Source organism: Sander vitreus, chromosome 11, assembly GCF_031162955.1.
Source record: "Sander vitreus isolate 19-12246 chromosome 11, sanVit1, whole genome shotgun sequence".
NCBI classification, from domain to species: Eukaryota; Metazoa; Chordata; class Actinopteri; order Perciformes; family Percidae; genus Sander; species Sander vitreus.
The window spans coordinates 25,545,973-25,573,903 of record NC_135865.1 but is presented as its reverse complement, the minus strand read 5'-3'; the positions used below and the strand labels follow the sequence as shown (position 1 = coordinate 25,573,903).

The 27,931-nt window shown below is 39.5% G+C and overlaps 1 protein-coding gene across 4 annotated transcripts; it reads left to right on the top strand.

Moving 5' to 3' along the window:
- Nucleotides 1–332: 332 nt before the first annotated feature.
- Nucleotides 333–27,805, top strand: parp4 (poly (ADP-ribose) polymerase family, member 4). Of its 4 annotated transcripts, XM_078262535.1 has the most exons (34): nt 333–441; nt 730–857; nt 1,054–1,273; nt 2,748–2,868; nt 3,388–3,466; nt 3,559–3,663; nt 4,509–4,667; nt 5,236–5,373; nt 5,560–5,736; nt 6,246–6,397; nt 6,676–6,807; nt 7,465–7,563; nt 8,207–8,390; nt 9,365–9,515; nt 10,388–10,536; nt 10,698–10,829; nt 11,132–11,218; nt 12,041–12,205; nt 12,706–12,743; nt 13,017–13,098; nt 14,386–14,523; nt 14,610–14,799; nt 15,632–15,702; nt 16,597–16,784; nt 17,032–17,131; nt 17,508–17,678; nt 18,260–18,340; nt 18,893–18,973; nt 19,382–19,477; nt 19,573–19,734; nt 19,839–19,874; nt 19,983–20,039; nt 20,182–20,235; nt 20,830–20,970. In XM_078262535.1, exons 2-34 carry the CDS (start codon nt 732–734, stop codon nt 20,953–20,955), a joined length of 4,047 nt encoding a protein of 1,348 aa, XP_078118661.1. In that variant the 5' UTR covers nt 333–441; nt 730–731; the 3' UTR covers nt 20,956–20,970. The 4 variants fall into 4 exon arrangements, with proteins under 4 accessions (XP_078118661.1, XP_078118660.1, XP_078118659.1 ...); XM_078262534.1 differs by lacking the exons at nt 19,382–19,477; nt 19,573–19,734; nt 19,839–19,874; ... (1 more) ...; nt 20,182–20,235; nt 20,830–20,970 and adding exons at nt 21,891–22,843; nt 22,946–23,012; nt 23,808–23,910; nt 24,774–24,906; nt 26,084–27,805 and having other exon boundaries at nt 4,512–4,667; XM_078262533.1 differs by lacking the exons at nt 19,382–19,477; nt 19,573–19,734; nt 19,839–19,874; ... (1 more) ...; nt 20,182–20,235; nt 20,830–20,970 and adding exons at nt 21,891–22,843; nt 22,946–23,012; nt 23,808–23,910; nt 24,774–24,906; nt 26,084–27,805.
- The last annotated feature ends 126 nt before the right edge of the window (nt 27,806–27,931 follow it).

Here is a 27,931-nt window from a genome sequence, read left to right as displayed (position 1 = left end):
TTTGATGTATTATTTGTATTAATTGATTGTATAAATTGTTAACAGTTGTTCACTATGATAGTGGAAATTAGGTTTTAGGGTGAAAGCAGTGGAATACATTGATTCAGGTTGACTACAGTAGGCTACTTAAGTACAAATGACATACTTGCACTTTACTTGAGTAATTATTTTAACTATATATGGTATACTTCTACTCAATAACATTTCAGGGGTGAGTGTTGTATTGTAGGACCACTTCTACTCCACTACATTTATTTGACACTTTAATGTAATAACCTTTATTTTGAAAACACACCGGAAAAGAGCTATTTGCTAAAGTAGTACACAGCAGTGGTACTGGCTTATCTCTGTGTATTTTCTGTCTGACATACAGGAACTATAAGTCCATCTATACTTTCTGACAACAACCGCAGCAGTATCGCCTGGATAAATTACTGTCAAGTAAGCCTCAACGTCTTTATTTAACCAGGCGTAAGATATTAACGCGTTAACGTTACTTTTATTTGCTAAATGTTATCGAAAGCTCATGTTTTTACTGTATGTTACACAGTTTATTGGAATGTTAGGGCACCTTACGTTACTTTGCTTACTGTGTTAAGTGCTTTATTGTGTCCTCATTGTTTTCATATACGTTATATGACAAATATACGTCAAAGACTAAAAACAACATTTGACGGCTAACGTTATTTAAAGTAACAACGTCGTTTTGGGTGTGTCTTCTCCTTACAGGCATGGCTGTGTTTGAGAACTGCTCCATGCTTTTTGAGCTGAAAACTTTGCCCTTCAAGGAGAAGACTAAGCTGAAATCAGCAGTAACAGAAAATGGAGGCAACATTTCCTTTGTGGTCAATAAACAGGTCAGATGATCATGTGATTATTCCCCACCAGCTAAGGTCTTTTAAAAAAAAAAAAAAACTTAACATACTCCGCCAACATGATTAATGTGGGTGCAGCTTGCATGATTATACTGTACATTATCCTAGTGGGACAATATTCATATACAGTAATACGAATCACATCTTGCTTTTTGATTTCTGCCTTCATTTCCCACAGTGCTCTCTGATAGTGACCAGTAATGTGTCCAACCTGAGCTCCAACAGGCTGCGTAGCATTCAAAAACACCAAACGCCTGTGGTCGGGGTGGATTATGTGTACAGCTGTTTGGAGAGAGGTGTTCTTCTGCCTGTGGATGAATACAAGCTGGATACTTCCTCTGCCTTTTCACTTCCTCTTCCTTTCTCCACGATGATGCAAAGTCCACTCTCGCATCAAGGTATGCCATATAGGCAATTGTCTCTAAGCGCACAGAGCAGATGCTATATGCAACAGATATTGGCAAAAACAAATGTTGCGCACCGATTTGCGTTTTAGCTGCAAAAATAACTTAGTCAGTCAGGGCCACATGAAATAAAAAAGATAAACATGTAGATTACTGTTGGTTTTAAACCAGAGTAATATAGCAATGTTTTACTGGAATTTCGATATGTCAGGAATCAGGATGGAAATTCAAATTCTATGTGAAATAAACAAATCTTCCAAACCAAGTTTAAGAACACATCTTGTCATGATTATTACAGTTTATAGTGGTACATGGCATTCTAATGTGGCCCATTACAAATGCAGAGCATCCGCATCAGTTAAATAATTATTGGACGAATGAAAAAATGTCTTCTTGATCCAGGAAGTTCAGGTCTTCGTTTCATGGCAACATTTTAACATTTGCACTTGTTAGTCCTAATAATACATGAATACATATCTGTTTTGCCATGATAAAAAAAAAAGAAAAAAGCGTGGTAGTGAATGTGTCGTTTGTTTGAAGTAAATTGGAGAAGAATTGACCATTTAGCATTAGTAGCAATAGCTATGGTTGGATAGACAAAGACAAATGCATCAAATTCAAAGTAGACTTAAGGTACCAAAATCCAAAAACAGGCAATCACACTTCTGCCAATGCTGCTACAAAACAAAACTGGAAGAGGACCAGGGCTGTGCAAATCTGAATTTGATTAGCCTGGAGCCTGGCCAGAATATCTTCCACACCGTGTCTGTGACGGATGGTATCTAGAAAACGTTGTGCAGAAACACCACAACAGTACACCGCTAACCCTGATGTAAATGCACATTATTGTCTATCAAACTTTAAAGTTCTGTTGTTTTAAAATGTGCGGAGTAGGTATACGTAGTGCAGGTTTTCACACTGTTTCAGAGATGTCCGGATGTAAAATGATAATCATTCTTTTGGTATTTACTGTCTCAGCCAGTTTCAGAGAGCAGACTAACTCAATCTGAAGCAGGACTCCACCCAGTTCCAACACAATGACTCACTCATTTAATTTCATGTAGGGCTGACACAAGTCATGAGTTCATTTTGTTGTAGTCAAAGGTTCAATCGATTTATCCTCCCACTTCTGTTTCCACATCGGCATGTGGATATTCTGAAAACACAGTGCAGACTCAGGCGGCAGGTTTAACTACATAGCAGCTTTTGGGTTAGATAAAGAGTGTGTTTGCTCATCAGGTGTGTGCATTACTTTACTTTGTTACACATAGAGATTTGTTTCTTTAGAGCTAACTCAAACCTGCAGCAGTGTTGTGTAACGATCTCTTTGTGAAGTGCATTTGTAATCCATATGTCACCTTGCTTACATAACCTGTGTGTACTCAGGTTTAAATGCATTTATTGCAGAACAAGTGAGGTGGGGTGTGCCGTTCATGTGTATGTGTTCTGTCTTGTGCGTTGTCCAAAGTACCAACGAGCAAAGCAGTTGCTGAGCTGTCCAAAGGCCCAGCCAAACCTGTGGACTCTGTCCGCCTAAATCAGAAGGCAAGGTCTCCAGAGAGGAGTGGAAACATCCTGGAAATGTTCAGGTGGGAACAAGGATCATCCTCATGTTAGCCTGGATTTGCACAGTAGTGTGTCATATTAACACTGTGGGGTTAGTGATGAAAGGAGATAATGACATTCAGTAAAACCATATTCATTGTACAGATGGTTAAAGGTACAGTGAATTAGCCTGTTCCTGTATATCTTTTTTTTTTTTTTGCATTCCCTGCTCCTTCATTTAAAGACTTATAAAGGATTATAGTACTGCATAGAGTAGCTTTTGCACACTCACAGGCAGGGCACTTTTTGCCACCTGAGAATGCAGTCCACAATTAGAATAATTTTCATTAAAAAATATTATGATTTTCCTTCAAATGCCATTATTATCCACTCAAAGATGCAGTTGCACCTCTAGAAGAATAACCCCTGCTCACATACCTTTATCACAAGAGTTTTAAAACTAAGTCATTCAGTCACAATTCCTGCAGATTTTTTTTCTCCAAATAACATACACAAATTGCATTAATCTTTGATTGTTTGTTGTCAATTGTTACATTTTACAGAATTTATACTGAAACTGATTTTGATCTTCCAACGTATCCGGAACATTTTCATGTGGCGAAGTATTCAATCTTTGAAAAGGTAAAGCTGCTTAGTTATGTTTTGCATCTCCACTACTGCTGCAACAGCAGTGCTTCAATTACTAATATTAATAATATACATTTTCTCTCAAGATAAACAGCAAGACTTGGTGTGTGCTGGAGCTGCAGAGTTACAAAGGAGAGAAAGGATGGCAGTACCGTGTGGTCAGGTACTGGAAGGACGATGTAGGAGCCAAGGTATGAAGTCCTTCGTATGTTACTGCTCGTACTCATGTCAGCTCACAGATTACTTTATTTGCTTGTTAGTAATCTGGTAATATAATAATTTTTGAGCGCTTGAAAACAAAAAATAACTTCAACCACCAATGCATACAGTGCTTTACACTGTACATATCTGCCATGTCACTATTTGTTAGTTGTAACATCTTAAAGGTGCTGTAGGTAGGATTGCGAAGATCCAGGACTTAGCCAAAAAATGTGAACATCGACAACTTCTCAGTCCCTCCCCCCATAAGGGAGAATGAATGCGTGTGCATGAGCAGTGATTGACACGCAGTTAGACACCCCCTACTGGAACATAGGGTCAGTTTCAGCAAATATGACTTACCTACTGCATCTTTAATTTGCTCTTCAACTATGTTTGTGCTGTTTATCTGTGTTGTCTTAATTTACGGTTTCCTTTGACATATTACATTGTTGAGGTTTTTGTGCTTAAGTGATATACCTATAATTTCATGATGGTTCTGCACTGTTATTCAGTCATTTGTCTCATGTTGCTTTAAAAACTTGCATATTATACTGTTAGACCTTTTATTGATCTACCGATGTGACCTTTATGCCTTAAACATGCTGTCAATTGTTTTATGCTGTAGAAGTAAACTGAAGTGAATAGGTATTTGTAGTAGTGTAATTCTAAAGTTGTTTTTCAATTTGGATACCAAAAAACTGCTTCCCAATTGTTTAGCTCCGTCAGAGTAACAGCTAGTAAAAATGTGGGACTCAAGTCAGACTTGAAGAATATCTTGCATGTTGGAAAAAAAACATAAAAAAAACAACCATGCCTGTGTTTTTTGTGTTGCCAGAAGGCGGCGGTGAGGGATATGCTGGTGTTTCTGTCCACCTCAGAGGAAGCTCTGGAGGTGTACAAGGCCCTGAGAGAGAGACTGCAGGCTACTGGTCTGCAGCTGAGGAACAACACGCCTTCGCAGGCTGGGGACCTGGGCTCCGCCCCCCTCCAACAGGTCCGACACACTCGCTTCAACATTTACACACATTTTACTGTCTTATTAGTCTTAAGCAAGAAAATAAAAGCTGCAGGCAACTATGATAAGTGTACCATACTGTAACTTAGAATGCGTTGCTGTAATGCATTGTAGTTTTTAGCCTAATTGCATGATTTTATTACGACATTACATGTTTTAAGTAGCTGTATTTTCTTCAAACGTGAGCATACAGTATCAACATGTGGTGAATATCTTTTAAGTCAGTCTTCTGGCCAAACACTTTTTGAGATGTTTCTTTTTTTTTTACAATACAATAATTTATGCAGAGTCAATGAATCTTGCCAATATTACACATTAAGATATTCAATTTAAGGTTAATAACAATACATTACTGTAAGTCACCATAGTAAAAAAAAAAATACAACAATACAAATTGTAATAATACAAAGGTATTTTTTGATTCACAATAGTATCTTAGTTAGCATGATTTTGAGCTAGACTTTGTGTTGTTATGATATCTGATGCCTTAGGAGTGACTGCTAATGAGCTGATCAGTTGATTTGCATGTGTCTTGTTTGACTGGCAGCTGCTGCTGGAGGAGAAGCTGAACACAGGAAGCTTATCACAGGAAGTGGGCGTATTTGTGGAGCTGCTGTGGACTGAGGCCCTGGGCTGCCTTAGCAACATCCTCAGAGTTCCGATCGATAAGCTCAGCCTCAACGATGTAAGGTTTCTCTCTGCGGACTGTTCTGCAAAATCTGAGTCTGCTGTCAAACTACTAAAATGAGCTGTCCCATCAACCTGTTGTCCGTTTCACCTTTCAGGAAATACAGTCGAATCATGACTCTCATTATGTTACGCTGTGTGTGTGTGTGTGTGTGTGTGTGTGTGTGTGTGTGTGTGTGTGTAGGTGAGCAGGGCGGAGGGCTTGTTGCTTCAGGCTCAGAGGAAGCGGAGAGAGGGAAATACTGATGAGGTGGTGTCCCTCCTCGGTGAGGTTTACACCCTGCTGCCGCACATCCAACCACTGGTTTCCCACTTGTCTCCCACTGCCAAGTTCATCTCTCAGAAACTAGACCTCTGTCAGGTAAGAGAACTTACACACATGCACAAACACGGGCACATGCACCAAGACAGATCAAAATAAAGAAGATAGAAATAAATAAGCAAACAATCATATAGGTTTAATAACAAGGTTTCATAAGTAGATTTTGAGTCTGGGGCGTCTATTAAACATACTGAAATCAGTCAGTTAGCATGCTAAAAAAAACACGTAGATGAATGTGCTGTTGATAGACACTATTAGCCCACAATGCAATCCACAAAGGAAATCAAGAGGATTTATATGTGCATTTATTGTATGGTAATTAAAGCATCTGTTAATAATTTGTCTTATTTTGTTTCAAACAATGGTAGTGTGTAGCTCAATAACACTTTTACCATATCGATAGACAATAACAGTAAATACAAAAAGTTTAAATAGTTTGAGCCCCCCCCCGATTTAAATTCTGAAATACATGGCACTACCTTACATCCATAAACCCAAGTCACCATATCCAGGTTAACGTGAAAACGATCATTTTTCTTTTTGTCAAGTTAATCAAAGATGTTCTGAACGTGAGCGAGATGACTTTAAGAAGCCCCACGCCGTCTTGTCTGGGGAAGTACCGCGCTCTGAGGTGCAGCATTGAGACAGTTCCCCCCGGCACCGCCGAGTTTCAGGCTGTGACCGCTCTGCTGCGGGACAGGTAGCGTACGCACATCCGAAATGCTTTTATGTCTGATGTCCCGGAGGGAAGCAGAACCCATTTTCAGTGATGCAGTGCTTCTGAACGCCAAAGCACACACTTCTATTCACAAAACCTGTTGCCCATATAGATCTAAATACACACCACCAGTTATTTGTGATCCTGTCTAAGGATTGTCCATTTATTGTCCAGCCATATACATCTATAAATATATATATATATATTTTTTCAGACGAGTGTGGCATCTCACTGCCCTTGTTTGGATCTGTGCTTTGCAGGAAGGTGCAGGTCCAGCAGGTTCTGTGTGTCAGCAGAGGGGTGGAGCTACAGACGTTTAAGAGTGATATCGGGAACATTAAGCCCCTCCTCCATTCCTCCAGCCCCAGCAACTTTGTGGGACTGCTGTCTCGGTGAGATCACACAGACAAATACACACATCTACACACAATTATATACAATATATTTATACAATATATACCATTTTAACCAATTGAGCATCCTGAAATTCAGTTGTAATTGTTGTTGGATAATTCCAGGTATTCCCACACAGAAACGGAAATGAAGAGATAAAAATTTGTTTTTTGAATAAAAAAACAAACAAAGTGTGCAGTAAGGGAATGTACCACCAGAGAAACATTATATACTATTTTGCTTTAATTTAAATTAAAAGTTATAGGCTACCAGGGTCGCTGGCAATAAGTCCGATTAAGGGCAGTTTTCCCAATATCCCCCTACAGGATTTATGTATAAATAAAGGTTAAAAAATTAAGCAGTAACCCCCTAGTGCTATTTGGAGTTTACTCTGTACAAATATACTGTATGCCGTAACATTTTACAAGTCTTATACAGTCGATCATTACTTAACATATTCACAATTTAAAGTTCAACGTAGCTTGTTGTCGTCTTTCTATTCATTCATATATTACTTAGTGATGTAATGTTCTCGTAATGCTGACAGCCCGACAGGTACGCTATAGTGCAAGTCTACTGTACATCTTCAGCAGAACAATAAATAAATCTGACTTGGACTTTTATTTTGTAACTCAGTATTTTCATTTTCTCTTCAGTGGGCTGCTGCTGCCCCGTGTTGGAGTGGAGCATCATGGGATAGAGAGAACAGACGTTGGTAATCTGGGAAGTGGAATCTACTTCAGTGATGCTATGAGGTTAGTTAAAAATCTGTAATTGATCAGTGTCATTCCATAAAAATATTCAGTTAGTTTTGACATATAACACCATCTTCTCGATAATACTATTTTTCCCTGAAACGTAAAAAAAATAGAGCTGCAAAGATTAACTGATTAGTTGTCAACTTTTAAATTAATCGCCAACTATTTTGATAATTGATTAATCGGTTTCAGTCATTTAAAAAGTAAAAATTCTGAATCCAGCTTCTTCAATGTGAATACTTCGTAGTTTCTTCACTTCTCTGTGACAGTAAACTGAGTATCTTTGAAATATTGACAAAACTAGACATTTAAGGATGTCATCTTGGGTTTGGGGAAAATTCTTTACCATTTTCTGACATTTAATAGACTAAAAAAATCAATCGATTAATCGAGAAAATAATCTACAGGTTAATCAACGATGAAAATAATCGTTCGTTGCAGCCCAAGTAAAAAAAAAAAAAAGTAAGCCCAAAACAACTTGTCTATGAAAATTCATTTAAAGAAAGATGATATTGTACTAGTGAGTCTGTGATCCTCTTTTAAACCCTTTTTTTATAATCTGGGTACCCTAAAGGGCAACAACTCAGTCATCTTTAGTAATGCAAGCATGACTTCTGTTCTCAATGTTCTCCATCCACAGCACCAGTTTGAAATACTCCAAGCCCAGTGAGACAGACGGCTCTCGGCTGCTGTTGGTGTGTGATGTGGCGTTGGGACGATGCAAGCGGGTACACAAGAGAGACCTAACACTGACCCAGGCTCCTGAGGGCCACCACAGTGTGCACGGGGTCCGCCGCGACCCTAACACTCCCTCTGAGTTTGAGGTAGGAGTGTTTGCGTGTGAATGTAGATAGAAAGATAAATAGACGGCTGGACATACCACTAAATTAGCTGTAATTTCGGACACAGATCGTGATTATGAGATTATGAATGTGATCAAATTGATTAACATCTAAGATTTTGATTTGGACCCCTTGCCACGCTGCCACGTGAACACAAGGTTTAGAGTTCAAACTTAACCGTAAAGAAATGAAAACATAATTGAATAAAAGCATGTGTACAGTGCGGTGGAAATGGATGAGGAGTGAAGAAATAATAGTTTGATGAGACCAAAGGCGTCTTTGTCTATTTATTTAGCACCAAGGTACAAAACAGAATTCACAAAGTTAATAGTTTCAGCTGAAAGGACAGAGCTCTGCCCCCTGCTGGACGGTGGTTCAGAGTCTGACAAAGAGTAGCTTAAATCATCCCATTTTATACAGTGGGCTTCACCTTCAACCCAGACAAGGTAAAGCTATTCTTAGATATGCCATAAAAGAGGTAAAGCTATTCTTAGATATGGCATAAGCGATGTCTAACAACACCTAGTGCTCTCTCTCGAAAACTGCGGACTATTTCTGCATATTTGTCTTTCGGCTTAGTCAGCGCACCATGTTTAAACCACAAATTCTGGTTTCATAAACAAGTGTGCATCTGGAGATATACTAAGCCACAGGGTTCAGTCTGTTGGCAAGGTTTTGCCATCACTTCAATAAAGACATAAATGTGTGAATGAAATGGACAATGAGTGACTTTACCTGTTAGTTAAATGTAAATTGCTAACGATTGTCCGTTAAAACTGTCTTGTGTGTAAGTATCATCTAAAAGCAGCAGGTGTTAACCCTTAAAAAAAAACTGTCACACTCTTAATGGGGGTATTCCTTATTGTGATAATATGTGACATCTCTCAGCCCTATCACGTCTAGACGTCTATGCCTGTGTGCACTCTAAATGTGAACTGTATATGATTATACTCCAGGACGACGAGTACGTGGTTTACAGTCCTGATCAGGTGAAACTGAAGTATGTGGTTCAGTTCAGCGTCGAGGGAGAACAACTGAAGGAGTTCAGTCCTGCCATCAACACCTCAGCTGAGCTGGGTGTGCCCTCTTTAGACCAGCAAGAAACAGGTATAGTTCTCCTAAAGGTTAGGAGTTTATATAACAATCAAATCTGATATTGTTATACTACCATATTGTTTGTGGTAATTGTCATGATTTTTATTCAGTTGAGGGATTAAAACGTGATTGAAAAACCGCTTTGGTAAACTTAATAAATTGTTGTTGGCATAATATCACCAAAGTACAATATTGCAGCCCACTTAGCTGAATTAGGGAGTGTTTTACCTCAGACAGCAGGAAAGCAAAATAAGACAGAGTTTTAGCTTTTTTACCTTAATGAGAGAACCGTTATTTTTAGGCAAGGGGACACCAAATCCCCACAATGTTTGGCATTGAAAGGATCAAGGTTTGGCTATCAGTGGCTTCTGTATGAAGAAATGTATATCATTATTGGCCTTCAACTTTGCAAATAATTGGAAACAAAACATCTTTCTGCAGTGATTTTGCCTACATATTTTTTGTACTAAGCATCTCCACATTCTGGCATTCCCATATTACCAAACACATTTTGGAGACAACTATCAACATCAAAGATGTTGTTTTGTCTTGCAAATCACACCGTAGCAAGTTGTTCTAATTGATCACAGTTCCATGCAGAAGTAACTGCACTGACAGCGTTCCCCAAGAAAGTCTGCAGGTCTTTAACTGTTGTAAATGATCGACACCTGAATGAAGTCTTAAAGGATGTGGAATAAGATAAGATGTTTTGATCTCACATGTTATCTATTGCATAGATATGAAACAATACAAAAATAGAGACTAGTGGTCACTTTGATTTGAAATTACTTACTTACATTTTTAAGAGATCTCTGTATTGTTGCAATTGTATTACAAGCAAACAAACATTGTGTGTGTGTGTGTGTGTGTGTGTCTGTGTGTAGCTCCAGAGTGCGTCTTGGACGATGAGGGGTTTGAAACCATCAAAAACCCACTGGCGGATGTGACAGCTGGACTGTTGGACAGTTCTGGTCAGCAGCTCCCTCTGCAGGCAGTCCACGTGAAGTGCAAGCTGATGGATCTGCTTTCTCAGGTGGAAAAAAACAAAACAGCTCATTAATTTTTTCTTCTGTTAGGTTGATCAATTCAGCTAAATAGCATAATCGGCTGAGTTTACTGGCTCATAGATCAAATAAAGCACTGATAGTATATGTCCCTCATCTGCCCTTAAGATCTTTTCGGTTATCTTTTTAGGTCATCATTTTCCAGAAATACACCAACCTGAGCCCTGTGCCCATTGAGGCAAAGTATGTCTTCCCGTTGGATGATTCTGCAGCAGTGTGTGGATTTGAAGCTTTCATCAATGGGAAACATGTGGTGGGACAGGTAACGTAACTTAACTTTTCTTATCACATGTTTCGGTGGGTTTTTTTTACATCCAGATGCAGTATTTCCTCTTTATCTTATCTTATTTCTTTAATATTTATGATTATTCTCAGACGTGTGTGTAGACAGTGAAGTATTTCCCCCATCTTTGTTGCTTTGTTCTCTTTTCTGATTGACTGCTCAGTGATCAGATACATTTTCAGGGTGTCATTGTATTGTAGGCAGCCAACCGCACCCACCAGTACAAAACTGAGGATTATTTGTAAAACCAAATTAGTTTTTTGTGTCTGTTTGGATCTCAGGTGAAGGAGAAAGAGCAGGCTCGCAAGGAATACAAGCAGGCTATTGAGAGAGGCCATGGAGCCTACCTCATGGACCAGGACGCCCCCGTATGTCCACCCTGTACACTCACGCAAACACATATCATCGTGCTGATTCAAGCTCTAAATCTAGCAATCTCTAATTTTGAAATAATAGACTGATCAATCAGTATTGCAGGATATTTTATATATTTTTTCACAGTATTTTATTAATGTCATCGAATCATTAAATCGATACATAAAAGTGTATAAAGTTGTGAAGTGGGAGCAGTGGTTAAGAAAGTGTTTTTCCCTTATTTTGTATTCCTATAAAAAACTAATTCTTTCAACAACATCCTTAACGTTGCTAAACATTTAAACACCGGACTCTACCAATGTAAATGTAACAATCATATAGGTTGGGACAACCAGCGTCAATTATTTCAACTTTGGTTCTGAGAAATCCTGTTTCATCCATAATTTTGGCACGACGGGCAACTCTAAATACTACAATACCCATGAGCCACAGCCAGCGTTGCCGTGGAGAAGAATCCAGTCAGAGGCAACAATCAGATTGGTGGCAAATTAAAAAAAACGCTGTTGAAGTTGTTAACAAAACCCGGCACAACAGTTGCTGAATTCATCCAAATTGCCAAAATGCACCTTGGGAGTCGTGGTTAACTTATCCACCTAAATGTATTCGTACATAAGCTTGAGGTTTCTACTTTGTATCAAAGAACCAGATCTTTTCTAATACGGTTGTTAATACTTTGTGCAACTTTGCCTATGGAAAAAAAAAAAAAAAATGAGTAGGATTTTTACTTCTGGAACCAGAGGTGCCCAGAATAGCTCTTCCTACTTTGCATCTGTATTTCGGCACTGCTTGTAATGTCATTTCTGTGCTCGTTGCAGGATGTATTTACCATCAGTGTTGGCAATCTTCCGCCCGGCGCGACTGTCCTCATTAAAGTTACATTTGTGTCTGAGCTGATCGTCCGGGACGGGAGCATTCTCTTCTCCCTGCCTGGGAGTGTGGCTCCGTGGCAGGAGAGTGCAGCGCTCAACCAGACCACACAAGTAAGGGGAGCCTGGACGGGAGGTCCAAACTAAAACTACAAACATTCCTCCTCCAAGTGTCATTTGTTTTTCTGCTGGCTGAACAGCAAAACATCAAGAAAACAATCAGAGGATGTATGCATACACTGTTATTAAATATTTGCATTTTTGTTTAATTTCTTCTCCTTATTTTCCTTTTGGTGGATGTTCATGTGTTTTCTAGTTAGCACAAGTTAGGCAATTAAATGTATGAGATATTAAATATAGTGGGATTTGCCTGCAGTGTTTGGTCTTCAATTTAAATTAGCAGTTTTCCTTGAGCTGTCTTACTGTTGCATGAACCATTCATCACCGGAGAAATTATAAACTGTGGCTGAGAAGTGTTGCTCTTTCTGTTTATTGATTTATTTCACTGCATTAGGCCTTTGTCGTTCTATCTTGGTTATGTGAGGGGCTGTGGAAGCAAAAGCAAAATGACTGTTCATGTTCTTTGTTTTTGTATGTTTGTCATTGCTTACCAGGTCACTGTGGAGAAGGTGTGTGTGACTGATGAGGCAAGGTGAGCTGACACCATCTTTAGTGCTGAATACTCATCGGTGTGGTTTGGTGAAGCGTTAGATCTGTTGACTAGTTGATCCACAAATAATTAACTGCTAACACTTTTATTAATCAGTTAATCATTTGTCATTTATGCAGTAAAACATCTTGGATGGAACGGTGTGTTGTCCTTCTAGTCTTTGCCTATATGTCCTTCCCTTTACTGTATTTTTAAATGCACGTTTAACTTTGTGCATCTAGAGGCTGTGTTCAAAGTGTTGTTCCTTTTCCTCAGAGAGTTCACTCTGGACATGTCAGTTGAGATGCCGCATGAGATCACCAACCTACAGTGCATCACTCACAAAGTCAAGATCAAGGTAATATTGTTGTTTTAAAGTTTAATCATATATTTTGATTATGCAGATATTGTTACAGAACATGGTTGGCAGTCTGGTTGTCAGGCGATGATGGCGCAGTGGATATGACACATGCCTTTGGTGTGGGAGACCTGGGTTCAATTCCCACTGCAATACATCAACCAATGTGTCCCTGAGCAAGACACTTAACCCCTAGTTGCTCCAGAGGCGTGCGACCTCTGGGCGTAGGTTTAGAATCTCTAGGTGTAGAACAAAAAGACACAAAAACAGTTTTGTCCCTGCAGCCTTTACACTGAGGAATAAGTCATAGCTGTACTTTGCACAGGTGTTTATTTGGTGTTTATTTATTGTTGCTTTTAGTAATATTTAGTTCACATCAATATTTAAGTATAATCTGGAACGGTAAGAACTTTTACATTTTTTTTTATTTTCAATTTCAATTTTTGCTACTTCTTAATTTCCATTGTCTTAAGTTGAATGATGTGTGATATGTGCCTCTTTGTTTTTATGTGTGTATGAGGACTCTACTGCAAACAAAATCTACCTCTGGGTACAAATAAAGTAACTGGAACTTGAACTCTGACATATATAGCAATTGTAAGTCGCTTCGGATAAAAGCGGCAGCTAAATGACATGTAACGTCATGTTTTATTTCTCTGTCTCACTGGGTTCCTACACATGTCAAGAAAGTCTACAAATGTATCAAAAAAGATTTAAATGTTTTTTCTTTGGACTTGAAAAGTTTGCAAATCCAGGCATGCCTTAAAAAAGTTTTGAAATTGAAGCTGTGTCACTTTGCACAGCGTATATGTCGTGAAAAGATGCAATGTTTACTGTTTCATATATTTCTATTTGTACTACTGGGGTTCTGGGGTAACTGTCTACCTCACATGTAAGTGACGAAATAATGACTGGATAAATTGATAAGCCTAACAGCAGATCATTTATTATAATTAACACAATATTGTAATAATTATATATTTCTTTTAAATAAAAAAACAAACAAATATCTGCATGTTACAGCTTTAAGAAAATAAACATGCTTTTCTGGATTATATCAGATCAGAAGTTGTTTTCTCTGCTGCTTCAAATGTGTAAATCATTTAAATCACTGATGCAGAAATGTCATACGTTTGATATTTTTGTGATACTAAAAAGTTGATTAATTGAAGCTATGCTTGATAGTTTAATCCATTTAAAAAGGTGATCATTACTTGCAGACCTAGTCCCTTTCATATTCCTTATGTTTATCCTTTTTTCTTTCCTTGTATGTGTGTGATTCTCTAGAGAACCGACTGTAAGGCGGTGGTGAGCGTGCTGCCAGGAGAGGTCATGGGTCAGGAAGGTTTCCAGCTGTCAGTCACTCTGTCTGAGGTCCACCTGCCCAGGATGTGGGTGGAGAAACACCCCGACAAGGACAGTCAGGTCTGTCTGTCTCTCTGTCGGCATGTCTTCCTTTTTTTTTACTCTCACTCTGTGTTTTTTCAGCCAACTCTCGCTCTCTCCTCTAGGCCAGCATGTTAGTTTTCTATCCAGACTTTGAAGACAACTCCACTTCAGCATCCAATGAAGTCATCCTCTTGCTGGACACGTCTGAGTCCATGAAGGAAGAGTCTCTCCGCATGGCCCAGAAACTCGCCCTGCAGGTCCTCAAAACCCTCGACCACAACATCAGACTCAATGTCATTTTCTTTGGCACAGGTCAGTTTGACTCTTTTACCTTTATTGTGTATATAATGATGAAAGCATAAAATAGACAGAGGAAGTACAAGTTGGAAAGGTAAGACAAAAGTAATCTATTTTTCAGTGATCTGTTAGAAATTCTTACATGCAAGAGTGTTTCAGCACTTCATCTCATATGAGCTGATTGTTGTATACAACATGTCAGGGTTTTTCCTGGCTCAGAATGGGCCTTTGGGGGGGGGGACTACGCAAGGCAGTATGCATGATCAGTCCGCGTACAGTAAAGGCAAACCTTATTTGACAGAAATCTATGCTTTTACCTGTTATTTATGACTATTAGATAAACACATGTTTAGTATGCTTGAGTAACTAAAAGCCCAGTTTACAAAACTGGTCAAAAAAATAATATTAATATTTAAATAAATAACCGGGAGCGTCCAGTACAGCCAGACTCTCATATACAAGTTTTCGTTCCAATTGTTCAATGATTGTTTGGTAAATTGCTCTTAAACACATACGGGGAGGATTTGAATTGCTTCTAAATTGGTGCTGTTAATTTTCCTTTGGGGCTGGCTCAAACCTCTTTGGGGGGGCGCGCCAAACATGCCTCTATGCAGGAGAAACCCTGCATGTGATATTAAGAGTATTCCCACCAGTACAAGAGAACTGCATCTGTAAGACTTTTCTCCATGCATAGTCTCCTCTAACATTTTCCTCTTACTATGCCAACACTTTTTTAGTTTAAACCTGTCTAATCAATTTCTTATAGATCATGTTATTGAATATTTTGCAAAAGTGCTACAGTGGTCCGTAGATATTTTACTGACATTTGCAGTGTTTTGTCTGTCAGATCACACAGAAGCTTTCCTGGCAGCACAGCCGTATGATAAAGCCCGTCCAGCAGCCGAGAGCTTCATCAAGGTGAGTTATGACTGGCACATTCTTTCATACTGCAGTTCAACCTGGAAGCCATTGTCGTAAGGATTATTAAGAGGTGTGGTTGCAGAGCTCTGAAATGAAGCAGGCATATATTTTTATAGGTTTAAAAAAAAAAATCTAAATAAGAGGGCTTCTACGAAAGCCCTGAAAGGCAAGGTGAATAAAAAAATAAAAATAAAAAAAAGATTCTGGCATTGTTTGCCAAAGACTTAGGTTTTGGCCAAAAGTCCAAAAACTTTATTTTTCACCTTGCTTTTTAGGGCTTCCGTGGGCTGCATATGCTTAGACTAATTCAGCTGTATAATTATGCAGTACAGTATAATATCTTACACTTTTCTATTGTATGAGTTAATATACTGTAATATCAATTAAAAAAAGAGATAAAAGGCAAATGCAAAAGAATGCTTCTTTTTGTGCACTCATTTAACCTGTGCATATTCATTCTAATCCTGATGGGATGAAAGATCATTTCATCAATTGGTTTTCTTTTGCTGCATTCACGCAATGTTTTCAGAATGGGAAGAACAGGAAAACACACCCATTATTCAGACCAGGGAGTGTTCACGCATTGTTCCAAGGTGGTTAGTCCTGGTGCTGGCCTTGTTGTCACACCAGATAAATAGCGTAAAAAATGACGTACTATGAAATTAAGTGAATCGATTGTTGTGGCGTTAATATTGGATTTTATTTTGCAGTGGTGCATCTGCAGCCATTTTGTGGACATGTCTGTAGTTATTTTTAAAGCTACATTGTGTAAGAATTTCTCCCATCTAGCGGTGAAATTGTATATGACAACCAACTGAATATTACTTCCTAGCCCTTCCCATTCCGAGCGCATTCTTGTTCTGAAAGCCTTGCTCCTCTCCCTCCTATCAGCGCTCCAGCCCAGTCGGGGGCAGCACTGAGCTGTGGCGGCCTCTGCGAGCTCTCAGCCTGCTGCCTCCATCCCGTGGCGTCAGGAACCTGCTGCTGCTGTCGGACGGCCACATCCAGAACGCGGAGCTCACTTTGCAACTGCTCAGAGACAACGCTCAGCACAGCCGCCTCTTCACCTGCGGTCTCAGGTCTGAATGGGTCCAGGGGTTATAGGACAAGTTTGCAGGGGGTGGGGGTGGGGGTGTGAGGACATTGGCTTTTGATTCTTACAGACAGGTTGAAACTCTGAACTCTAAAGACAAACATATTCATATAAAAAAATGTTAATACAGCATTTGTCCGCACTACAGTAGCAGCTACCGTGCTCTGCACACTGAGTTTCGTTTGATTACAGACATTTCAAAGGCATCCGTTTATGTTTCTTTGTCATTTCAGCCCGACAGCCAATCGGCACATGCTGAGAGCCCTGGCCAGGGTGGGGGGTGGATCCTTCGAATTCTTCGACACAAAAACCAAACACAATTGGGCAGAGAAGGTGAGACTGACTAGTACCCATGAGCCACTGACTATTAATCAGATATAATCATACAGTATAATCAGATTTTTCATCGTCGTTTGTGCTGCATTCATGTGGTGTCGGATTAATCTCAAAAATGAGTTAATTCACACTGCATTAACGTTGTGAGATAGGGCATTCCTTTGCAGAGGGCTGCGCACTCCATGTGCCCTTCTACTTTGTTATAATTTTAGTCTTTCTCTAAATATGCAAAGTATCCACAAATTTCCTAAGAGGATTTTTCCAATCATTGAATTTTATTAACATAAACTGCGGCAAACACACCTTCACGTAGAGAGAAATAACCTCTGTTGATTCATCTGTTTGCTCTTTGTTTTGTGTGTTTTGGTCGCAGGTGGCGTGTCAGGTGAAGCGTATGTCATCTCCTGGCTGCAGTTCAGTGTCAGTAAAGTGGCAGCAGTTCAACCCAACAGCGGCCCCTCCTGTGCAAGCCCCCAAGCAGCTCAATGCTCTGTTCAATGACTGCCACACCCTGGTTTACGGCTTTGTTCCGCACTGCACTCAGGTACCCAGTTCATACACACGATTGCAAACTGCTGAATGCGTTTCTTTTCTTCAGTTGCTTGCGGTTATTTTTGAATTTTTGTGAATGTGTGCATTATTCTGCATCTCAGTTAGGGTTACAAGTAACTTATTTTAAATCATTTAAGTTTTGATGAAAAATTAACAAATAAATAAACTACAAAACACAATTGCAAATGCAATTAATAACTTTGAAAACATTCATTATTATTCCGTAATAAAAACTCACGCAGATAGGAAAAGTATTTTTTTTTACAATAAAGTAGTTATTCCATGAAAATAAAAGAACAACCACTACACCTTAGCTGTAATCAGTTTATCCATCTTTGCTTTTCTTTTGATTAATTGTTAAGTCTATAAAATACCCGAAACTAGTGAGAAATGCCCTTCACAATTTCCCACAGCTCAAGGTAATATGTTTAATAGTCAACACATGAAAATATTAAATGTGAAATGATATAAAACACAGTCAAGCAGCAAAGCATCATATTTAATCAAATATAAACCAGCAAAGATTTCACATTTCTTCTTGATGAATGACTAAAATGATGTTGCTTCACCCAGGCCACCCTCCTTGGAAACCTGAGCGGTCAGGAACTCAAAACCATGGTGTCGACCAGTGAGCTGCAGAAGACCAGGGGCACGGTAAGTACACACACACATTCACACTCGACAGTCAGTCTCAACTAGTCTATATCCACTATGTTTCACATCCGGGATTGCTCCGTTGCCGACAGAAATTCCGGTGAATTTTACTCTTTTTGGCCGGATGTCCGTCACCTTCAGCTTTCTTGGTGTTGGCATTTTAAATTCCGGTGGATTTCTGAGGACTATGGTTAACTGCTCCTCAGATCTCTGCAGGTTAAATCCAGACAGCTAGCTAGACTATCTGTCCAATCTGAGCTTTCTGTTGCACAACTAAAACAACTTTTGAACACATGTTCTACCAATGTGCCACAACGGCTGCGCTGCAGCGGAGGTCGAGGAGACCCAACTGCGGCACGCGTCCCGTCAGCTTTTCCATGTTCAGATCTAGCTTGTGGAATAAAACACAACACACACATCATTCCAATTTTACCCTGAAGATATTGATGCCGGATGATGGTGATTGTCATTATTATGATGAGGCAATGATTATTGTGTGTGTGTGTGTGTGTGTGTGTGTGTGTGTGTGTGTGTGTGTTTCTGTGTGTTCAGTTTCTTCACAAGCTCACAGCAAGGGCCCTCATCAGGGATTACGAAGACGGAAGCCTGGATACCAATGAAGCTGAACATGAGGTGTGTCTCTGTGTGTGGGTGTCTGTGTCCGTATGATGACCTATCAGGGCTGGGCGATATAGAGAAAATCAAATATCACGATATTCTTGACCAAATACCTAGATGTCGATATTGTAGTGTTGACTATTGGTGCTTTAACAAAATGTTATTTACACAATGAGATTTTTGATAAGTCACCCCCAGAAATGATTTAATGACTTAGTGGGTAAAGGTAAATAATAGAACAGCTAGAACAGTCTGGTAAGAAAATGACATCACTTTACTGTAATGCAGCCTCTAAAACCAGGAAAAGACAACACTTACCATATTACGATATAACGATATCCAATATCTAAGACAATATCTAGTCTCATATCGATATAACATTGATATATTGCCCAGCCCTATGACCTATTATTACTGTTCCAGGGGAAGAAAGCGGAGTTGAAGCGCTTCATCATCGACTTAAGCAAGGAGTTCTCCATCCTGTCTCAGTTCACCAGCTTTGTGGCCATCGAGGAAAGGGTTTGTTTCATTTAGAGTTATTTGGATTCATCTCACCCTGGATTTGAAAGTGCTGTAGCTCCCAACCAAAACCAAACTCATCTACCTTGTTTTAGGACTCCGAACAAACAGAGAAGGGCTTCACGGACATCCCCAAGTTAATCGAAGATGAAGACGTGGACTTTCTCCCCTACATCAGCTGGATTTCTCCTCAGGATAGTAAAGAGGATCTGTCAGCGGATGATATGTCTTCGGAGAGGGAAGAAGATTCAGAGATGGTAATGTCACACTGCGTATAGTTTAATCAGAGGGGAAGGATAGAGCACATTGTTGTTATTTACTAATGTCCCCTTTATGAGCTGCATGTGTCTCTCTGTTTTAGTGCGATGGAGAGGATGGGTACCATGATCTTCTGATGGTAACGTCATACTGTGTCTATAGTGTAATCAGGGGAGAAGGAAATAGCACATTTACATGTTGTGATTTACTAATTGATTCATGAGCTGCATTTGTCTCTCTGTTTTAGTACGAGGGAGAGGATGAAAATAATGTGGGGTTAAGTGGAGATTGCTTCTTTTCAGTGGTTCGTATGAAGAATGTTCAGATATAGTGATGGTAATGTTACACTGTGTATAGTGTAATTAGGAAAGAAGGAAAGAGCACATTTACATGCTGGGATTTACTAATTGTCACTTTTATGAGCTGCATTTCTCTCTCTGTTGTAGATGGATGAACATTGTCTGACAGAGAAAATAAAGGCTCCACATTATGCAGCCAAGGTTAGTCCCGTCATGCCCAAGCTGCAGCTCCACACCTGCTATTTTTTTAGATAGAGCTGTAATTTCTAATGACTGGACAGTAAAAATAAACTAATACAGTGAGTAACACTTTATAGGTTCACGCATTTTAAATTGGCATCACATGTCCTTGTGTGGCATCATATCCATGTTACTATCAAAGCTGGACAATGCATACTGCTCCATTCATTTGCTTTATTGATGCATAAAGTTATTGTGCAAAAGTTTGTTTGATCAAGGTTCTTTTTTTAGTCGTGTGCACAACAATAAAAAAAAAAGTACTCAAATCTTAGGCCTCAGGCACCTCTTACAATGCTTATTAAATAAATGAAAAGCGAAACACACAAATCTGAACCTGAGACAAGTGAGAAATCCCCATCACAATTTCCCAGAGCTCAACGTGATATCTTGAAATCGCTTGTTTTCTTTGACAAATAGTCAAAACGTGAACATATTAAATGTGAAATGATATAAAACACAGTCAAGCAGCAAAGCATCATATTTAATCAAATATAAACCAGCAAAGATTTCACATTTCTTCTTGATGAATGACTAAAATGATGTTGCTTCACCCAGGCCACCCTCCTTGGAAACCTGAGCGGTCAGGAACTCAAAACCATGGTGTCGACCAGTGAGCTGCAGAAGACCAGGGGCACGGTAAGTACACACACACATTCACACTCGACAGTCAGTCTCAACTAGTCTATATCCACTATGTTTCACATCCGGGATTGCTCCGTTGCCGACGGAAATTCCGGTGAATTTTATTCTTTTTGGCCGGATGTCCGTCACCTTCAGCTTTCTTTGTGTTGGCATTTTAAACTCCGGTGGATTTCTGAGGACCATGGTTACCTGCTCCTCAGATCTCTGCAGGGTAAATCCAGACAGCTAGCTAGACTATCTGTCCAATCTGAGTTTTCTGTTGCGCGACTAAAACAACTTTTGAACGTACATGTTCCACCAAAACAAGTTCCTTCCTGAGGCTATTTTGCAGAGGCACCGTGGCTCCGTCCATTGCTATGCGCCTCCCATGACGATTGTGATTGGTTTAAAGAAATGCCAATGAACCAGAGCAGGTTGTTCTCTTATCCAGGAATGCTGTACGGACTTGCCAGAACTTCCTCCACTGCCAGACCCTCCTCCGCTGTGCTGTGGAGGAAGTGTGGCAATGCAAGTCTAGTGTCAACAGTACCTGCTGTATAGATTTAATGTCAGTTGGGGAATCTGTTTGTTAACTGAAGTAAAATAATACGGTAACACTATCTTTCAATCATTCATTCATTCATTCATCCTTTATTTAAACTGAAACAAAAAATGCAAGTTAAAATATAGGGCTAAAAAGTGTACAAATAAAATATGAATTAAGTAATATAAAAATATAGTATAACTTGTGTAGACAGTATTGCAAATAAATCAAACTGAATGTAAAAGGAACATAGTAATGTATATATGCATAATGAGAAATAAATATATATAAAAGTATATAATTGATCTAATTAATGTATGTGTGTGAACTACAATCAACCTTTAGTGGTGTTTTAAAAAGAATTGTGGTTCAGTTTTCATTTGTGAGCCAAAAAAATGGTTCTGACTTGTTTTTTGTTTTCTTTATTTCTCTTATCTTGTAACATGTCCAGAGCATTGCAATCAAGAGAATGAGGTCCAGAGAAGTGTTTCCCCAAATTTTACCCCAACCGATAGCCGGTATGGTCCCACCCCCTCCTCCTCCTCCTTGTCCACCCAGTGCTTCACATATGAAAACCCTTGGTCGGTCAGCCCTCTCAGTTGATCGTCTTCCTGGTATTTCTCCGCGTATGTCTTGCTTCTACGATGCCATGGCAGCTTTTGGCAGTGAGTCACTGGGTGAACCAATTTTTGGCAGCTCCGGAATACAACATGTCAGTCAACCACAGTCAGCGATGTTCAGTCCATCCTTTGCACCTAAAATCCCCACGCTTATCACATCCTCTAACTCAATGGACATGTCTTCTACTGCACCTTCTTCTGCATTTTCTTCAGCAGTGCGGATTATAGCTCAACAACAACAACAACTACAACAACAACAACAACAACAACAACTACAACTACAACAACAACTACAACAACAACAACAACAACAACAACAACTACAACAACAACAACAACAACAACAACAACCACCACAACCACAACCACAACCACAACAACCGGCAAGTTTTGGGTTCAGTAACATTGACATTGGCCTTTTGCCTCAAGTCAAATCTTTTGGAAGGCGTCTTCCCGTAACACACGGACAGACAACATTTTTTAGTGGTTTTGCAGCTCAACAACAGTCACTTTTGGGTCCCAGTGACTCTCTGTCTGAAGACCAACTCATTGAACAGGAATTTGGTATTATATCTGTTGAACCACAAACTCGAGCACGTAAATGTTCTGAGAAGAAACTGAGAAGAGAAATAAACTCAATGCCGAAAGCAGCCTTTCTACTAGCACGTGCACCTGATGGAGATGTACCTCGGGCTCTTTCAAGGAAGGGATTGCAACCTGGCTCTCGAATTGAGATGTGCAGAATGGGCCGTCGTCTGTCTTCATCAGTTCATGAACCCCTCGGGTGAGTCCCAAACATTTTTTTTCCTACTCAGAAAACTCATGTTTGCATTTCTGGATGTAAATGTGTGTTTTTATTTATGTACAACTGCTCATCTTGTTTCAGGGACAAGTCAGCAGATCCTGAAGTGCTGCAGCACAGATGGACAAAGATCTTCCAGATGCAGCATTGGGTAAGATGTGATTAAAAAAACAAAACGCTGTGTCTAAATTAAGTCTTTTCTTTTCCTGCTGGCAAGTTAAAATGTCGGCTTTGACAAAGGTTTATCAATTGTGATAAAGGGAACTAACTATAGGACCACTAGCTGTCACAAAGGCTACATCTCACTTTGTTACAACACTAGAACCATTTCTTTCCAGTGTTGTACGCAAGCAAGTAAGCAGAACCGCTTTGGATTACAAAAGCAGCCACTTTGGATTACAAAAGCAGCCACTTTGGATTACAAAAGCAGCCACTTTGGATTACAAAAGCAGCCGCTTTGTGTCTGTTTTAACAATATTTCTGTACGGTTTATTTGGATTAAATGTAATTCATTTTACCAAAGGGGTCTTGTTACCATCGCTTAGCAAGCCCTTTCAATGCCATCATACTCAGTGGTGGAAAATGCATTCAGATCCTTAAGTTAAGTAAAAGTAGGGTCCATCTAGGGAGGTGCATTGCAAATCAGCTTACGCTAAATGCTGTGGTGTGTTGCATAGGTCTTTGCCACATACTTTTCCCTATACAAATAAACATAAGAAAAGTACTAATACCACACTGTGACAATACTTTTACTAATACAAGTAAATGTATGTAACGTATTAGGGCTGCAACTAACGATTATTTTCTCGATTTCTCGACCTCCCGGTCACAAGCTCGCTTCTTTAACCGTGCTTGTTCGTACTAGTAGTCCTTGGGGAAGTAGGACATTCATGCATGAATTCTTACCACTGCAAAAATTTAAAAAAAGTGTGTTTGTGTTTTGCAGGAGGGCTACTGGGAGTTAACCACAGAACTGGGTGAGCTCCTGAATGTCAATGCAGACCTCTTTGTCAACGTCTTCCTGAAGAACAAGGGCATCCGGTCTCTAGGTGAGAACTCTCACAACCTGTTTCAGGCCTTCAAAGTGGAAATAGTTTTGTCATTTTCTTTTTACATATTTCCTGTACTAGAAGATTGGGTCTGTACAGGGGAGATATTCACAATATTTGTTTAAGTAAAAGTGCCATAATGTACTTTAAAGTGAAATGTAACATGTCACTTGAAAGTAAACAAGCATTAAACATACTCAAGTACATAGTGAAAACATGTTAACGGTATTTAAGCTATTGCCAAAGAGCAGGTTGGTCTGAATACTGTTAAACTGATGGGAAGAAGTTTCAAATGCATTGTGATGACCCATCAGATGAAAATGTCTTATCTCTATTATTCTCTAGAATCTTGTGTTTTTAGATCAACAAAATGTGTTGAAATATGACCCGAAAATTATCAAATCTTTTTCCCTGTATAAACAGTTTAAAAAAAAAAAAAAAGTAAGTAGGCTTACTGAAAAGTTTTATATATAATTTAAAATCAGTATTCAAAGTAAGAAGTTGCTACAGTCATCATCAGTGGATATACCTAAGATAAGAACCATAACCTCAAAAGGGACACACATTTCAGTGTGTGAAATGACAAAACATGGTGCAAAACAAGTCAGTTCTCATGCGACAGCTCTGCTTTCAAGAGACTTTATTGTATCATTGTAAGCCAGTGTATGTAAGCCATATGTCATTTCCCCCAAATCACAATCAACATTTTCATATTTCCCCCAGAACTATACAGGCAGAGTTTAGATTTTATTTGTCCAGGTTTTAATATTAACCTCTGCTTTTTCTAAATGCAATTGTTACAGTAACATTTCTTTCCACGGAAAATGATGGGATTGTGTGTGTGTCTGTGTGTGTCTGTGTAGGCGTGAGGGCCCATGAAGACATCCTGAGGCTGGTGGCGACTCTTCTGGTTCTGCAGCTGATGAGGGTGGAGAAGCTGAAGGAGGGCGAGCTGCTCCGCACTCTCTTCTGCCTGGACGACTCCCCTCAGCCAAGGTCTGGCCAAAACCCAAAACAACATGAACATACTGAAATAAATGAGTACTTTTTTTTTGTATTTGTAAAAACACATCACCTGAGTCGAGACTTGAAGGCACAACCTGCAATCCACATGCATGTTCAAAACAGGACATGTAGGGAGGAAAACAAGTGTGATGTCTTATGTTAATGAAATAAATCCTCCTCAACCTTACTCACATGAGGTTAGATTAGAAACGCATGTGTGTTACAACTTACAGTAGATATAAAAGGTTGTTCAAAAACACAAGATATGATGAATCCATAATCAAGCATAAAGGCTTGCATTGTCAGAAGAGGAACTGTAAGAGGAAGCATATGGCACTTTATTCAGACACAACCTTAAAAGGCCAAAAATGACTTTTAAAGTGCCCATATTATGAAAAAAAAACACTTTTTCTGGGATTTGGGGTGTTCTTTTGTGTCTCTGGTGCTTCCACACGCATACCAACTTTGAAAAAAATCCATCCATGCTGTTCTGAGTGAGATACGGTTTCTGAATGTGTCCTGCCTTCAGTCTCCGGGTGAGCTGTTCAAAATCGTCACGGCTTGTGACGTCACAAGCCGAAACGAGCTGGCTAACTGCAACCGTTAGCTCGTAGCGTTAGCATCGTTCTCAATTGCAAAGCACTGCTACAACACACACAAGTTCACCATAATCTACAAAAGAACTACTTACATGTGCGCCCTCATTTAGAAGTCTCCCAGCTAATCCTGCCTTGTAACTGACCGAAGTTGGAGAAACAGCCTTTCTTTTACTGTCTATGGAGCTAGCTAGCTGACATGATCTACATCTGAGCTACTGCGCATGTGCGAGTGCAATCAAAGATAGTACAGAAGAAAAGAGGTCTCACTCTGTAGCTAAAACAGAGACCAGGAGAACAGAGGATCTGCAGCAGTGAGAGAGAGCTGTGCAGTACAACAAAAATATGGTGTTTTTTGAAAATTAAACCATGTAAACCTATTCTGGTACAACCTTAAAATACAATTATGAACCTGAAAATGAGCATAATATGGGCGCTTTAAAGTACTTCTACTTGCCTGGTTTAACCTATTTTCTCAGCCGTTAGAGTTTCATAATTTATTGTAATTTTCTTGTTAGGAGTCACTGTTCCCAGATTGGCTACCCTGTTTTGATAACAACTTTTTCTTCCAGGCTCGAGCGGTGGGAAGAGGTGAAGAGGGCAGTGGACTGGGTTTGCTGGGCTGACCGGCAGTACCCGTGTGTCTACAGCCGGCTGGAGTTTGGTCTGAGCTGGGAGACCTCCACCCGTCAGCTGCTGGGTTTCGAGGGCCTCCCTCCCTTCTCACCTCTCAGTGGTCTGAACCTGCAGAGGACTGTTGGGCATCGAATGGTCCACTGAGCACGCCAACATAACTGAGGGAGCATGAAGAGAAGATAGTGTGAGAGAAATTCGTAACGCTTTTCCGTTTTTGAGGGGATTTTTTTTTCTTTTGCAGCTGTGGGTCGGATTCAAACCCACAGCCGCTGCCAAGGACTCGCCCTACATGGGGCGCACACTCTACTGGGTGAGCTATAGGTCGCCCCGGGATGAGATTATCTTTGATTTATTTCTTACATATGCATGATTTATACTCACTTTACACACTTAAATAACCAGATACTGTTGATTTCTGCAGTAATCTGATTTCTTTAAACTTCACAAATACAAGAAATGCAGTTTCTTTAATCGGTGTAGGGGTTTTGAGATTTAGATTTCTCCTGGTTAATTTCTTGGAAATATACTGAAATAAATATACTTTCTACATGTACGCATGTCAATGACAAAGCCTTCAGACAGGGAAATTATCACTGTGACAGCAGGGCAACAGAATAAAAGGAAAGGTCATGAAGAGTAGCATGGCATTTGCGTGTTCAGAATATTCCCATCCAAAATTACACAAAAACTGAAACTACTGTAAACAGCAGCCTCTAGAAGTGCATTTTCCTCTGAGCGTTAAATTAGACACAGCTGTCTTCCCACTGACAAACACACACACACACACAGATACATAGATAGAACAAATTGGGAAGCAGTGCCTTGTATCAATACTGCAGTGAAAGTAATTTAGTGATATTTCCGAAAAGGTCTGAGAAGTGGAGAAATGTGATGACTGACCTGCTGCATATGTAACCTGGTGTCTCTGAGTAACCTTGTTACTTGAATGCATCTGAATCTTTTGTGTGTTTTATAAAACTACTGTACCAAATAACAACTGCCTTTCAGCACCTTTGATTACTTTATTGTAGGATAGAAGTTCAAAAAGAAGAAAATACAAACACTTACAAGGAGTAAATATGTACATACTGTATTTTCACATCATGCTGAATCCACACAATAGCTCTCTGAAGCTAAGTTTCCGCTTGTTAGAGCTAGTTGTGTTAGCCTGAAGCAAAAATGACTTACAGCTAGTATCCGTGTGCTATCAATTAGGATATAACACAATGGCAGGTATTTTATCACATCATTTTGTTATTTTGTACCACAACTTGGTATAGACATACGTTAAGAAAAAAAAAAATGAATCAAGATAAATAACTAAAACATACTGTGCATGCAAAACTGACCTGACAAAACGTAAAAGGTTTTGTCAGGTCAGTTTTAGGATTGAAAAGCCTGCTTTGACACTCAGAAACTGCTTTTGTTCTTCCCCTAAAACCTAAAGAGAAATATAGAGATATAGAGAACCTTCCTGATAATTATGTTAAAATTGTGTCAACTTCTTATGTTCATGATCAGCAGCAGATAGAGTGCTTCGGATAAAAGAAACATCTAAGTTATTAGGTAACTGGCTGTCACTTGTTCTTTGTTATAATGGTGAGTGTGTGTGTGTGTGTGTGTGTAATCAAGAACAGAATTAAAAATATTTCACAATGTTCCTTGAGCGCCTTAATATTTCTTTTTGTGTTTATGACCATTTTCAGTTAATTCTGCAGGAACCCTCTGTTGTCTTTTACCTCCCGTCCACACAGCCGCCCTGCACCCTTTGTCTACTGGTCTGA

Bases quoted from the DNA above. Each gene is read 5' to 3' on its own strand.
- parp4 (XM_078262533.1), top strand. From the start codon at position 732: ATGGCTGTGTTTGAGAACTGCTCCATGCTTTTTGAGCTGAAAACTTTG. The intron at 17,132-17,507 runs GTGAGACTGACT...TTTTGGTCGCAG, and splicing joins AACACAATTGGGCAGAGAAG to GTGGCGTGTCAGGTGAAGCG. The intron at 22,844-22,945 runs GTGAGTCCCAAA...ATCTTGTTTCAG, and splicing joins TCAGTTCATGAACCCCTCGG to GGACAAGTCAGCAGATCCTG.